At 36.7% G+C, this 15,300-nt stretch overlaps 1 protein-coding gene across 1 annotated transcript in view; it reads right to left on the reverse strand.

Moving 5' to 3' along the window:
- Positions 1 to 422: 422 nt before the first annotated feature.
- The window catches only part of LOC150089878 (D-lactate dehydrogenase, mitochondrial-like), a 101,058-nt gene continuing 86,180 nt past the window's right edge, over positions 423 to 15,300 (reverse strand). The window contains exons 10-12 of the mRNA XM_090390119.1: positions 13,878 to 13,968; positions 7,970 to 8,081; positions 423 to 1,326 (exon numbers count right to left, since the gene is read on the reverse strand). Of these exons, the coding sequence (XP_090246245.1) occupies positions 1,146 to 1,326; positions 7,970 to 8,081; positions 13,878 to 13,968 (384 nt within the window). The 3' untranslated portion in view covers positions 423 to 1,145. The remainder of the gene's footprint in view (positions 1,327 to 7,969; positions 8,082 to 13,877; positions 13,969 to 15,300) is intronic.

Genomic DNA, 15,300 nt, shown 5'->3' on the forward strand with positions numbered 1-15,300 from the left:
CCAATTCCAGTGATCCTGCAACCTCTGGAAGCATTGTCACACTTGAAGTAATTTCTACAGTCGTTGCAAATCTGTAGGAGGCTTTAAGCTTGTGGGAGGGGACAATAATTACAGGGAGCTAAATCCATTGAGAATGGCAGATAGCTCTCCATCTACCATGGGGGACTACAGTGATGGAGTACTTCACAAGAAATTTTGAATAGAAAGTGCCAAGTGTACAGAAGCATTGTCATGATGCCAGTTCCAGTTTTCCAAACATTTTCTCCAAACTGTATTGTGCAATCAGCATGCAACTGTTTTGTTTCTGATTTGTTGTTTTACCATGTAGAGAAAAATTCATAATGAACAATGACCCATGAGTCAAAAAATACAATAAGCATGATCTGATTGAGATTGTATTGTTTTTTGTTTTTTTTTTATGAACCTTTAGAAGATAAGGCCTTTGTTTCCAGATCATAACCATACACCCATATTTTTCACCTGTAGTGAAGGAAGGAACAAAGTGTTGGTCGGCGGCAGCCCAACGAAAGTCCTGATATGCGTGAACTTCCACTCTCTGATTATCAGTGAAGAAATATGTACAAACTTGGCTAAAACACATTGCATTCTCAAGTCTTGTGTTAAACTGACTGGCATGTCTCATAAGAAATACCAATTTCATCAGCAACTTTGTGGATAGTTAAACATCAATCGCTCCTGATCAGATCAAAACATGAGCAATTGAATCATTGGTTTTGAAGTTGAAGAGCAGCTAGACTAAGGATCATTTTTGATGGACAAGTGGCCCTCTTTAAATTTTGTGAACTTTGAATGGTCTTCCAATGGCACACAGAATCTTCTCAAAAAGCTGTTTCTAATATTGTGCATAGGTTTCTGTTGTACTTTCCCTAATTTTACACAAAATTTTATGCAAATTTGCTGCTCAGTAAAATCACTCACTTTAAATGTGATGAAACACAAAACACCTTCTTCTCATAGATAGGTAATTTTTGCATTATATCTGCATGAGTTACCAAATACATGGCAACAAGTTGCAACTCACTGCAATTTCAAGATACAAAGCCAATCCTTTAACTCTTTGATTACACCTCATATATTTCTATACTACAGACTCAAGTTCTAGGTGTTTCATACTTAGTCTACTATCATTTTTCATTGACATCAAATATTTTTCCTGGGTTCATTAAACACTTTGGATCCAAAGCTTTTTTAATTTGTTTCATTATAAAAATGCCTTCTGGTCCATATTCCTTCTGTAATAACACCCTTTTGCCTAATCCAATTCCATGTTCTCCAGTGCAAGTACCTCCGAGGTCTAATGCTCGTCTTTGTGAGAAGAGAGAAAAAGAAAACAAACAAACAACTATAATGCTCATTCTTTATATTGAACTGCAATATTAAAATAAATTATAAATATCAACCAAGAAGCTTGCTTAATATAAGTAACTCATCGCTGATAACTGTACAGCTACATTTTTCATTGTAAAAAGATTAAAATAAAGATAAAAAAGAATTAAAGATTAAAAGAAAACAAAAGATTAAAATAAAAAAGAATTAAATATTAAAAGAGAACAAAAGATTAAAAGAGAACAAAAGATTAAAATAAAGATAAAAAAGAATTAAAGATTAAAAGAGAACAAAAGATTAAAATAAATTAAAAAAGATAAAAAGAGAACGAAAAACTAGGAAACTATTAAAAAGCCATTAATGAAAAATCAGGAAACTATTAAAAAACCATTAATAAAAAATCAGGAAACTATTAAAAAGCCATTAATAAAAAATCAGGAAACTATTAAAAAGCCATTACTTACCCTAAAATGCATTTCAGATAAGAAGTCAATATAAAAACACCAGGAAAGTGCAAAAAAAATAAAAATAAATAAAAAATAAGAAAGAAATCATAAAATAATTAAGCATAAGATGGCAAGAAATGATCATCTCTTTTCAAAGTTCATATTCTCGATTGCCAAGTATGTATACATGAGACATCATTTGTAATAACAAAAAAAAAAAAAAAAAAAAAAAAAAAAAAATCACATGGCTGACCCAAGAAGATTATTTCTGATTCATTCAAAATATTTTTACTTTTATTAGACCCTAAAATTCCACGGTGGCTTTGGCATTCAATGTGATTGTCCTCTAGCTTAAACTTGGAGATAGTTAGTGCTTCCATACTGCATAACTTATATTCATTGTTTAGTTTAATCAAAATTTGTGCAGTATCCAATTTGGGTTTATGATGGAGTGGTATACACATACTTTTTTTTTTTTTTTTTTTTATATAAACCCCAAACACGAGAGGTATTAGAACCAATAGTACTTAGTACTGTGCACGGGTTGGAGGTTGAGAAGACAAAAGAAGATATTTGTTGACATTGGACTTGACCTTCTGTAGACTGTAATTTTCAGGAAATACGTATGAAGGAAGGTTGTTCCAGAAAACGGCAGTTGAATGAATAAATGAGGAAGATGAAAAGTTGGTTCTGTGAGTTTGAAGTTGGACAGTAAATGGATGTTGGCTGGTGGCGGCAAGTGTTTTGACCATTTTGAAAGAGAGAGCGGGAATTATAGAGGCCAATTCAGAAGAACAGTGCCCATGGAAGTATCTGTAGAAGAGGCATGCAGCAAGTACGTCTATGAGAGAGTGAGTGGAGAGAGACTCTGTTAGAGATGAATCATTAATTAACCTAACTGCCCTCTTCTGAATGGAATCAAGAAGCCTGAAAGAGGTTTTGGGGGCACCACCCCAGATGTGGGAACAATATTCCATGGCAGGGCGGGTTTGTGATTTATACAGAGTGAGCAGCTGTTTGGAAGAAAAGTAACGCCGAGAGCGAAAGAGAAAACCAAGTTTTTTAGATGCAGAGGAAGCAATATTTGTAATGTGCTTGTGCCAAGAGAGATTAGAAGTCAGGGTAATCCCCAAAAGAGATATATCATTTTTCCTAGAAATCGGAATGTCACTAAAGATAAGCATAGGAGCAGAAGAATCCTTTTTGCGAGATATAAGACAAGACTGAGTTTTAGAAGGGTTGAAATCAATTAAGTTGTCTTTGCCCCACTGGAGAATTACATGAAGATCGGCATTTATGGAATTGGTAGCAGATTTTTGAGAAATTGAAGCTGATTGAGCAGGACAAGGTTTTCAAAATGGAAAGTGGAATGCAATGTGCTATCATCGGCAAAACTATGGATAGGATTTCCAGTCAATGGAAGAAGGTCATTAATATACAAGAGGAAAAGAGTGGGGGAAAGAACTGAACCTTGGGGGACACCGGCATTAGTGGAGAAGTTAGAAGACAGAGAGCCATCTACCATCACCTTCAGTGAGCGATCACAGAGAAAACTGGATAATCAATTACTAAAAACAGTTGGCAAACCATAATATAGAAGCTTGTTTAGAAGACCTTTATGCAAACATGATCAAAAGCCTTTGAGATGTCAAGAGCAACTACTTGTGTTTCCCAGAACCTTTCCATTGAATTAGTCCATAAATGGGTAACATAAGCAAGAATATCACCAGTGGATCGACACTGACGGAATCCATACTGGCGATCGCTGATCAGACGGAAGGTTTCTAGGTAGTTTAAGAGTTGGCGGTTAATTGATTTCTCCATTACTTTAGAAAGAGTAGAAGTAATTGCAATGGGACGATAATTGGATGGGAGGGATTTGTCACCCTTTTTAGGAACTGGCTGGATATGGGCAAATTTCCAAGCAGAAGGAAAAACACCTTTGGAATAAGAAAGTGAAAAAAGGAGGCAAAGAATAGGAGTAAGTTCAGGAGCACAGGTTTTGAGAACAAGTGGAGAAATACCATCAGGACCTGGAGCTTTCTTAGCATCAAGATTCGTCAAAATCCTCTGACATCCTTTTGACGGAAGACCACAGGAGGCATTGAATGGAGTGTGTTGAGAATGGTGGGAGGTGTTTTACCAAGATCATTAATACATGAGTTGGAAGAAAAATGGGATGCTAGCAGTTCAGCTTTATCCTTGGCTGAAGTGGCAACAGAACCATCTGCTTTGGACAGAGGTGGGAGCAGAAATGGACAAAAGTTGCAGCCAATAGCTTTGGCAAGAGACCAGAATGCTAGGCTACCATTAGGGCAAGAAGCAAGTTTTCTACTCTTAGCCTGTTCAAACTCTAGTTTGGACTGATTAATAACTGCTTTACAATTGTTGCAAGCTTTGGTGTAGGCAGAAAATGAAACTGGAGAATTAGAAACAAGCCAATTACAATATGCAACATTCTTCTCTTGAACAGCCTTAGCACATTTATTGGAAAACCAAGGTTTATTAGTTAAAGGACGAGATTTTAAAGTGGAGTGTGGGATAAAGGATTCCATTCCTGCAAGAATAATTTAACTGATACGATCTGAACAAACATTGACATCAGAAGTTTCGAAACAGTAATCTGACCAAGGAAAAGAATAAAAGAAGTCTCACAGGTCATCCCATTTTGCATTCTTGTAATGCCAAACAACATGAGGTTCGGAATAGACATGAGATAAAGGTTCCATTGGAGAAGAGACAATCAGCAAGTTGTGATCTGAAGTGCCTAAAGGACCTCTCACTTCGACCATGTACTTAGAAGGGTTGTTTGTGAGAAAAAGATCAAGCATATTGGCTGTATGATTAGGATTATCCGGTATTCTTGTAGGCAAATGAACAATCTGTGCAAGGTCATTAGTAATTGCAAAAGTCTTAGCATCTCGACCAGCTGGGTCGGTATGACTAGAAAACGGAAGCCAGCTGGAGTTGTGAACATTAAAATCACCAAGGAAAATTACCTCACTGTTAGGAAATTTGGACTGGAGAAAGTCAAGTTGCAAAGAGAGGAAGTCAAAGAGCTCCAAGTGATTAGTGGAACTGGGAGAACGGTACAGACAACGGATGAATTTGACGCAATGAGGTAGAGAGATTTTAAGCCAGAGAAGATCAAAAAGAGGAGATTCCAAATTGCCAAGTCTCTGACAGGGAATATCAGAATGGACATATGCACAAGTAACACCTTTGAGGCGAAAGGAATCATACAGCAAATAATTTGGGCATCTGAGATGAGCAGTAGTTGAATCAACCGATAACTGAGATTCTCTCAGAAAAAGTACATGGGGTTTGGCAGACTGCAAGTGGAAATGGACATCGTTGAGATTAGAATTGAGACCATGTATATTTGTGAAATGAATTAGGAAGTGCTTGGGAGGTTTAGATCTTTTCACAGATAAGCTTGCTCTATTAGTTTGACAATTCATGGTGTATTCAATAGTAAGAAAAAGTGGGTGGGACATGCTGTATGAAGTAATGAAATTTTTGGATATGGCGTACATAGGGTAAGAATATACCCAGATCCTTGACATAACGTGGCCTCGACAATGCTCCCGGCATACACACTACTCGGACTCCCTCCAGTCACTATCTGGCAGAGTAGAAGTAACAAGATTAACAAGAGGTAACCGGTAGCCTCCTAGAGAGTTACCAATAGGTTCGGTCCGGTGTACTAACTAGCGGCCGGATTGCGAACACCGTTTTAGAGCTGTACCCTCGAAATGTAAGGAATATTGGATCTCACCACGATGTTCATCATAACCTCAAAAGTCATCAATCATACATGTGGTGTGGGCGCCACACCTCGACCACTGCTTACGTTGGTTCACACCTGGGTGGTCACTCACCATGTACTTGTGCATGGAGGTTATACCCAGGATTACTAACAGTCCCACCATCGTGAAGGTGCAAGCAGAGGATTTGGCTGCACTAAGCCTCTTCATAGCAAAACTTTACTTTTCTCCATTTTAAACCAAAACAGACTATTGTTTTATTTGACATAGATAATCAAATTTCTGTTCTATCCTTTTATTTGACATGACTAGAAACATTCACAATCTGAAATTATTGTAAGGGAAAATTGAAGACAGATCAATAATCCTATCTATAATTTGAGATATTTTACCTTGCTGGGTGGATATACAGCAGAATCTCATAAATCCAGATTGCTTGGGCCCCAGCACATGCCAGATTTTTGAAAATTCTGGTTTTTCTGAAGATTATGAACATAGCCTAAGTATTCAGAGGTAACTGTTACTTTTATTAGGTAATGCAATATCTCTAATCTCTATAATCTCCACAGATTGATAATCACCAGCATTAAGCCTAAATGTTCACCCATACTGCTGAATTGGCATGGTAGGTAATAGTGGCATGTGATGCAAGAAAGCAAGTGTATGAGCTTATGAGCATCAGCCAAAAAAAAAAAAAATTCACACAACCATTCCCTCCAGTTCCTCCTTGGATTTATTTAAACTATCAACTTCCACAATGACAGATGGAAGTTTGTTCCAGCAATTAACCACCCACTGGATAAAGGCAAATTTCCGCACATCTATTCTACAACTGTCTTTCCTCAATTTATGCCCTCTCAGGTGATTATTCTGAGCAAGAGGAAGAATCTCACCAGAATTCAGTGTGCTCAATGCAATCAAGGCCTTATACACCTCACAGATCACCTCGCAAGTGCCTAGTCTCCAGCTGCTGCTTTGTTGTTGTTATTTGGTTTTTAGGAGCATTAGCAACTAAGGCCATATTGCTCCGGTCATTCCCTGACCTTTTAGCATCCTCCATATTTGGTGGTGACGGGCTCGAACCCCGGTGTAATCAAGAAGCGTGTGCTACCCACTGCTGCTCCTTCCCACCTGGCTACGGAGGCGCCTCCAGCTGCTGCCATTTGCAGAACTTAAGCCTCTCTTGGTAAGAGGATCCCTTCATTCCCCTCACCAATCTTGTTGCCCTTATCTGTACATACTCAAGCAAATCTACATCCTTCCTAAAATGAGGCCTCCAGACCTGTATGCAGTATTCAAGCCGTGGCCTGACCATTGCCTTATACAAAGGAATAATCACCTCCTTTTCCCTGCTAACAAAATTCCTGTATATCACTGACAAAACCCCATGACCTGCTCTTGCAGCCTATCTGCATTGCTCAGAAAACTTCATATCTGACTGCACCATTACTCCCAGGTCTTTTTCATTTTCTACCACTCTAAGTGTAGTTGGTACATTCCTCTGGGGTTACTTCTACCCATATGCAGTACTTTGCATTTGTCAATGTTAAACTTCAGTTGTCATTTCTCAGCCCATCTGCCCAAATTTTCTAGATCCTGTTGCAGTAGCACACTGCCATTACTGTCATTAAGCCTTTGTATCATCTGCAAACTTCGACACTAAGCGTGATATACCTTCATCAATATCATTGGTAAATATACAAAACAACAGTGGGCCCAACACCAAACCCTGTGGAACTTCATTAATAACATTAGTCCACAAAGAGCAGTGTCCACTGATTACCACCCTCTGTCTTCTCCCTCAACCACCCATTTATCCATTGTAGCAACTTACCCTTAATACCATTCTGCTCCAATTTGTACAGTAGTCTTCCATGTGCAACAGTGTCAAAAGCTTTCCTGAAATCCAAGTAATGTATATGCCTAAGAAATAATGGTTGAGGGTTTGAATGCTAACAACACACTTTTGATTTTCAAAAAGGTGGAGATCAGACATTTGTAAGAAGGAGGAAAACAGAAAGTTTTTAGGCCAAAATGGGAGGTTTTTACAAAAAAAGCATGGGTACATATACTTTGCCATTCTCACAAATAATGATTTAGCAATATGATATTCATTTTTTGGTTGAAATAGAAGAAATATATGAAAGCTTCTATCTCCCAGATGCCCTATATACGGGACCCGAAAGATATAGACAAAATCTTAGTAAATAAAATTAAATTGTTTTTCTGTTTATACTCTGGCATGACAACCAAGTCAGTAGAGTTTACAATAAATCGTCAATACAAATATTTATTGTATTTAGTAGTCACGGGCTTGAACCCCGGTCCACTCAAGGAACGCGTGCTATGCACTCTCGCTCCTGACCACTGGGCTACGTCAGGCCTAATAAATAATATATTAAAACATACTCTGATATCCTATGCTGAATGCTAGAAGCAGCCTTATACTCCTTGGAGTCACAAGGATCATAAAGAAGTAGGGTGTGAAAGTTCCCATCACCCACATGACCTAGAACATTTCCTAAAATTAAAATAATAAAAAATTAAGAAATATTATATGCTGCTAAAATACACAGAACCATACACAAACAGAAACTTTTAATGTTATTAATTATGATAGATGAAGCTCACATGGTATAAAAAGAAAGGGGAATGAACCTAACTTGAAAGAAACTTGAAGATACTCAAGCTCATATTTTATATGAGCTTGAGTATCTTCATATAATATATAGATTGATGAGATTAACACTGATTAAACAGATGGAGTTAAATCTTAAATTCAAACTTATTTTGTTTAAGTTTTATTTCTATACTATTATCATTTTTTAAGGGCATAAAAGGTGATGCTATTATATATGTAAGTACCAATGATACACTTACATGTATACTAATGCTAGGAACAGAATAAATAAATTTGATGAATTTGAAATTTCATGAATTTGAATTACAGATTAAGTCATCAAATGCAGGCACTGCATGGATAGCAGAGACATGGTGTCACTCAGACATAAGTGATGCTGAATCTGAATATGGGGAGTACAATGTAGACAGGAAGAACAGACAGGGCAGGAGGGGTGGAGGGTTTATGCTCTTAGTTAAGAAGCATATTAAATCTAAAGCAATGCATCCAGTTGACAATGTTGAGTCAGTTTGGTGTAACATAAGCACTGGGGAAAACAAAAATGAGAGTAAGAATGTGTTAAAAGCCTAAAGATGGTGATGAGTATAACAAACAACTATACAAAGAAATAGAGTGGGCCAGTAAATCAGAATGTTTTGTAATGGGGAATTTTAACGTTCCAGATATTGACTGAAACTTGTGGGTTGGTCACTCACACAATAGGAAGACTTTTGTGGATTCATCAGATGACTGTTTTATACAGTAGCATATCAGAGAAGCAACAAGAGGAAGCAATAGCCTTGATCTGATTATCAGCAGTGACTCTTTATGCATTAAGAACTGCAGGAAAAAGACCCTCTGGGTGGCAGCAATCACAGGGGCTGTTCTGGGACTTATTTAAAGACATAACTACTTTCAGGGGTAAAGGAAAGGGTTTTTGCTTCCATAAGGGTGACTACAGTGGTCTCAGAAAGTTTTAAATACTTTAGAGTGGGACTGTCTGATGATGTTGCCATAAGTAAACGCTAAATAGAAAGCATTCAGGGAAGTTATCACAGAAGCTACTAGGCTTTTCATACCAACTAAGAAATACCATTCCAGGTTTAGACCTAAACAGATGTCAGATGAACTGAAGAGACACTTGTGCGTGATAAGAAAAATGCATGGATGCATATAAATTATTTGATCATACAGAAGCCTATGGTAGATATAAACTAGTCTGCAATCAAGTCACAAAGGAGGTTAGGCAAGTAAGGCAGATTACAAAAAGCCTCTGGAAAAGAATGCCAAGAAATGCAGCAAAGACTTCCTTATATTAATATTATTAGATAGTATGAATCAGAACTGTAATACTCAATATGTTCTACGTTGATATTAATATTTGTAAAATAATAAGAGGAGTTTACCTCAATATAGTACGTAGAACACTTCCGTATGATACGCTCCAGAAATTAAAACGAAAAAAATCAAAAACTTACATTTTTTTATTCCTGTGATCACGACAAACTGTTGAAAAGTGTTGTCAGCTTCAGAAAGGAAAATCGTTTTGAATATTTTCGTTAGGTTCTTTTTAATTTTTAATTGCGTTGAATTGATTTTTAATTGTGTTAAATTGATTCGAATTGGTTTTTAATTATTTATTTTTTACTCTAATGTAAGTTTTCGATTTTTTCGCTTTAATTTCTGGAGAGTATCATACGGAAGTGTTCTACGTACTATATTGAGGTAAATTCCTCTTATTATTTTACAAATATTAATATTATTAATATTAGAAGAAAGGGGTTGAATCACATTAGTCCACTTGACGATGATGATTTAACTGTCGTTCATCCTTCCCACATTGTCGACACAAACTGAATAAGCAATTTGCATCTACATTCGTGCTTAAGGGGTTCTTTATTGAGGAGAATTCCAGAAGTTCATCAGAATCTAACAAAAAGCTAAATGATTTTGTGATAACTGAAAGGAAGGTGGAAATAGAATTATTGAAGCTCAACATAAAAAGGGGGCACCTAGGGTGGATGGGATCTATAGCATATATATTAACGGACACAGCAAAGGAGAAGCAAACCCTTAGCCATAATTATGAGAGCATCTTTGAATTCAGGGGAAGTTCCTATGGACTAAAGATGTGAAAATGTGTACCCAATTCACAAAGGGGACTAAAGGGGGAGCACAATTGAGTACTGAATACAGGTCTGGAGGCCTCATTTCAAGAAGGATGTAGAGCTGCTGGAACGAGTACAGAGAAGGGCAACAAGATTAGTGAATGGAACAAAGGGTTGCTCTTACGAAGAAAGGCTTAAGTTTTGCAAATTACAGAGTCTGGAGACTAGCCACTGGTGAGGTGATCTGATAGAATGTATAAGGTCTTGAATGGTTTGAGCATGCTCAATGCCGATGGGATTCTTCCTCTTGCTCAGAATAATCACCTGAGAGGGCATAAATTCAAATTGAGGAAAGACAGACGTAGGATAGATGTGCGGAAATTTGCCTTTAGCCAGCGGGTAATAGTTGGTGGAACAGACTTCTATCACTTGTTGTTGAAGTTGATAGCCTAAACAAATTTAAGGCTCGGCTGGACAGGTATTTCGAACAAATGGAGGGGTGAAATGGGAGTGGTGTTTTTTTTTTTTTTTGGCTGATGCTGAATAAGCTTGCTTTCTTGCATCATATGCCTCTACTAATGCTAATGCTAACAAGTAATTACAGACCTGTTACTTAACATCATTTGGAAGTTGTCAACTTCCAAAACAACAGATGGAAATTTCTTCCAGAAATCAACCACCTGCTGGCTAAAGGAAAATTTCCACACATCTATTCTACAACTGCCTTTCCTCAATTTGAATTTATGCTCCCTCAAGGTGTGGAATCTGAGCAAGAGAAAGAATCCCATCAGAATTGAGCTTGCTCAAACCATTCAAGGCCTTATACACCTCAATCAGATCACCTCTCAGGTGCCTAGTCTCCAGGTGCTGCAATTTTCAGAACTTAAGCCTTCTTGGTAACAGTAACCCTCTGTTCCACTCACTGATCTCATTGCCCTTCTCTGTACTCATTCCAGCAGTCTGGAGGCCTCATCTTTCCTAAGATGAGGCCTCCAGACTTGTATGGAGTATTCAAGGTGTGGCCTGACCATTGCCTTATACAAGGGGATAATCACCTCCTTAACCCTGCTAGCAAAATTCCTATATATCATTGATAAGACTCCATGAGCTACTCTTGCAGCCTGTCTGAACTGCTCAGAAAACTTCATATCTGACTGCACAATTAACCCCAAGTCTTTTTAATTCTCCGCTTTCTGACTACTCTCCACTACTCATTAATTCTCCACTACCAACTGTGTACTGCACAGTTGGTACATTACTCTGGGGTTACTGCTACTCATATGCAGCACTTCGCATTTGTCAATGTTAAACTTCAGTTGTCATCTCGCCACCTCTCAGCTGATCTGCTCAATTTTTCTAGATCCTATTGTAGCAGCATACTGTCATTAACAACCATGCCAGCCTTTGTATCGTCTGCAAACTTGTAGACTTCTATCACTTGTTGTTGAAGTTGATATACCTTCATGATATACCTTCTTCAATATCATTGAACCTGATATACCTTCATCAATATCATTGATAAATATACAAAACAACAATGGGCTCAACACTGAACCCTGGGGAACTCCACTAATAACATTTGTCCATGAAGAGCAGTGTCCACTGATTACCATTCTCTGTCTTCTCTCACTCAACCATCCCTTTATCCATAGCATCAACTTGCCCTTAATGCCATACTGCCCATGTATAGTCTTCTATGTGCAACAGTATCAAAAGCTTTCCTAAAATCCTAAAGGAAGTACATGTGCACCGTTTTCTGCTCTTAGTAATGTTAACACAACTGATGTATTTTGTTGTCCCATGAAACCCTCCAGCATCACTTATCATTCTTACCACCTTGCTTCCCAGGTTACTGCATGCCACAATAGAACAACTGTGATCACTTTAACCTTTGCTTGCAGCTCCTGTTAACCTATTATTCTGCATATTACTCTCCCCCCAAAGCTAGCAGTTCTGACCAACTTAACACTTCGTTGGTAGCATCAGCAAAAATATTTGCATCCCCCTTCTATTTAAGAGTATTCCATCCCAGCAAAAACAGTCTTTCCTGTTAACAAGCACAGACCACACCGAGGAGAAAAATTCTAGCCCATGAGCCTTGAACAATCTCCCCAGGGCCAAATTTATTGATAAGGCCCTCATCATGTACTCCCTCGTATCATATCTGGCCAAAATTCCAGACACTCTTAATTCAGTCCTAACTCAGTTTTTTTTCAATATTGTCATATACCTATTAAGTAAATCCTCAAATTACCTATTCTTAATATTAATTTAGAATAAAAATATTATTATTGCCATGTAATAATGTACTGCCTTTAGCAATAAATTCAGTAATTGTGAAATCAAGTGCTGAATGTAAAAATGAGTGCATTTTATGTTTGGCAGTCAGTAAATTTTTCTATTGCAAGCACATAAATCAAAGCATTTACTTATGGTCATCAAAAGTCTTCTGGCTGTCAAACTTGGATTGCACTCATTCATACAATGAATGTATAATGCAGAAGCAAGCTGCCAAATGAACTTTCAAAAATACAAGTCAAGTGTCACTGCTTAAGCTCAAATACCCTGGACACTCTGTTCTAAGAAAAAAAGGAACCAAAAATTTGGTGCGAAGCTTATTTGTAAATTTAATCCAAAAATTAAGATTAAAACAAGGAATAAAAATTCTGTTTTTTATTAGTTTTTAATAACGGGTTTTATTAACTTCAGTGTTTTTATTCACTGATCTGGCCATAGCCTAAAAGAAGTATTTTGTTTATTACCAAAATTTATTAAAATGTAACTTAGAATGTTGTTGCAGTGCATAAAAAGTTAAATTGACTCTTTTGGAAATGAACATTCTCATTTCCTAGCAATTAAGGAATTCATTCAAATATCAGGATTGTGCAATATTTTTGGAACTGAAATAGATAATAACACCTACATTGTTCAGTGAAAATTAAAGGTAGTGGATGCACATTCATCTGTCACCTTTCCTTACTCATGACAGAAATCACTTAGCTCACTTCATGCAGCTTAAGGTTCTTTCTAAGTTTGCCAACCTTTACTAGTGAATGTGATCTGTAAAGTATTTTGTACATGTTCTATTAAACATGAATAGGTATGCACTTATGATCTTACATGGTTAGTGAAAAACTAAAAATAATTCAAGAGGCAGAAAAAACTGGAAATCATGCTGCTAGCAGGAAATAAATGCATAATTTTTTTTTCTTTTTCATATCCTAAAAAGATGGGATACATGGCTTATTCAGGAGCATAGAGTATTCAAGAAGACACAGCATTTATCTTTAACTTAATTATAATTGTATTAAGAGAATCAGAACTCCATGCAATAGCATGCTTGGAAAACAAGTTTCATGCTAACCAAGAATGGGGAAGGGAGCTGATTCAAATCTTAAAAATGTTGAAAAATGTCTTGTTTTTGGACAGCTCTGTTTTTTTCAGACAGCTAGATTTCAGATATTCTACTGGCATTAAAAAGGAACATTTGTAAAGTAAGTAACTTATTTTCATAGTAATGTAAAATGATTTTAAGTTCACAATATAAACCACAAAGAGATGTGATTAACAAAAAATCAATCATACTCACCAATAATTCCTGAATTCTCAATGTCTTCCTTTGTCTTTACTACTAATTCTGATAGTTTTGATATTGGGACACAAACATCTGTGACCAATGACTGAATAAACAAATATTTATAAATTTATTTAAGCATGGCCTCCCTCTCTCTCTCTCTCTCTCTCTCTCTCTCTCTCTCTATATATATATATATATATATATATATACAGTGAAACTTCCCTTTAACGGACAGCCATGGGGAACGAAAATGTGTCCGTTAGAGAGAAGTGTCCGCTAACAAGAAGTCTGAGGGAGAAAAAAAAAAAAAGAAAGAAAGAAAAATCGTTAAACGTTTAATGTAAAATTAAATTAAAATATATACAGATTTTGAACAATATTTTTGTAAATAATATACAATTACATACACAAGAGATAAAGTAAAATCGTTAAACGTTTAATGTAAAATTAAATTAAATTATATACAGATTTTGCACAATATTTTTGTAAATAATATACATACAATTGTGCTCTGCATATTATGACTTTATCTTAAGAAAAATACATACAGTAATCACTTATTTTCTTCTGCACCTTCTTCCGGCTGATAATTTTGTTTTCAAGATTTGTTTGGAGTGAAGAAACCATCGAAAGTCCTTCAGTATCTTCTTCAGCGGCGAAAAACATTTTTAAACGATTGATTTGTATGAGCGCTTCTTCTATTTTCATCGGCGGTTCGTCGTTAATATGTTCTTCGACAGAATGACCTCCTTCCATTTCTTCATCCTCATGAGGAACTTCTAGAAAAATATCGATGATAATGTCGTTGATATCTAGCACCATCTTCTGTAGTGAGGTTCGAGTCTATATCTTTGTAGCCAGGGTCACTTGTAGCTGAAGTATCGTACATTATCAATAGATGTTGAAGTTCTTGTTCTTCTTGGTGCTCCACATTGCCGTTCACAACTTCAATTTTTGCGTTTGAGAAGCCAGACTTTGCAAAACAGTTCACGACAGTTTGTTTTCTAATTGCGTTTACTGAAGAGGAAATCCATTGAATCGCATCTAGGATGCTGATTTTCTTTGCAAGGTCACTCGCACATGTTACATCGTTCATGTTTGCAATGAGATGTCTTAAAACACGTTTTCTGTAGTGAAGTTTAAAATTTTTTATTATCCCTTGATCCAAGGGCTGACACTCTGCAGATGTGTTTGGTGGCAGAAAAACGATTTGAATGTTGGACAATTCAATGTGCGGGTGAGATGCAGCATTATCCAAAACGATTTGAATGTTGGACAATTCAATGTGCGGGTGAGATGCAGCATTATCCATGAAAAGAATAATTTTTCTGTTTTGACAGATCATGTTTTGGTTAAAGTGACTTATCCATTCGCTCATGATATCTCGTGTCATCCGCGCTTTTTTATTAGACTTCCAGTCAACATTCAAAAGATT

The sequence above is a fragment of the Mastigoproctus giganteus genome, chromosome 2, assembly GCF_048544385.1.
Source record: "Mastigoproctus giganteus isolate SK-2022 chromosome 2, ASM4854438v1, whole genome shotgun sequence".
Classification (NCBI taxonomy): Eukaryota; Metazoa; Arthropoda; class Arachnida; order Uropygi; family Thelyphonidae; genus Mastigoproctus; species Mastigoproctus giganteus.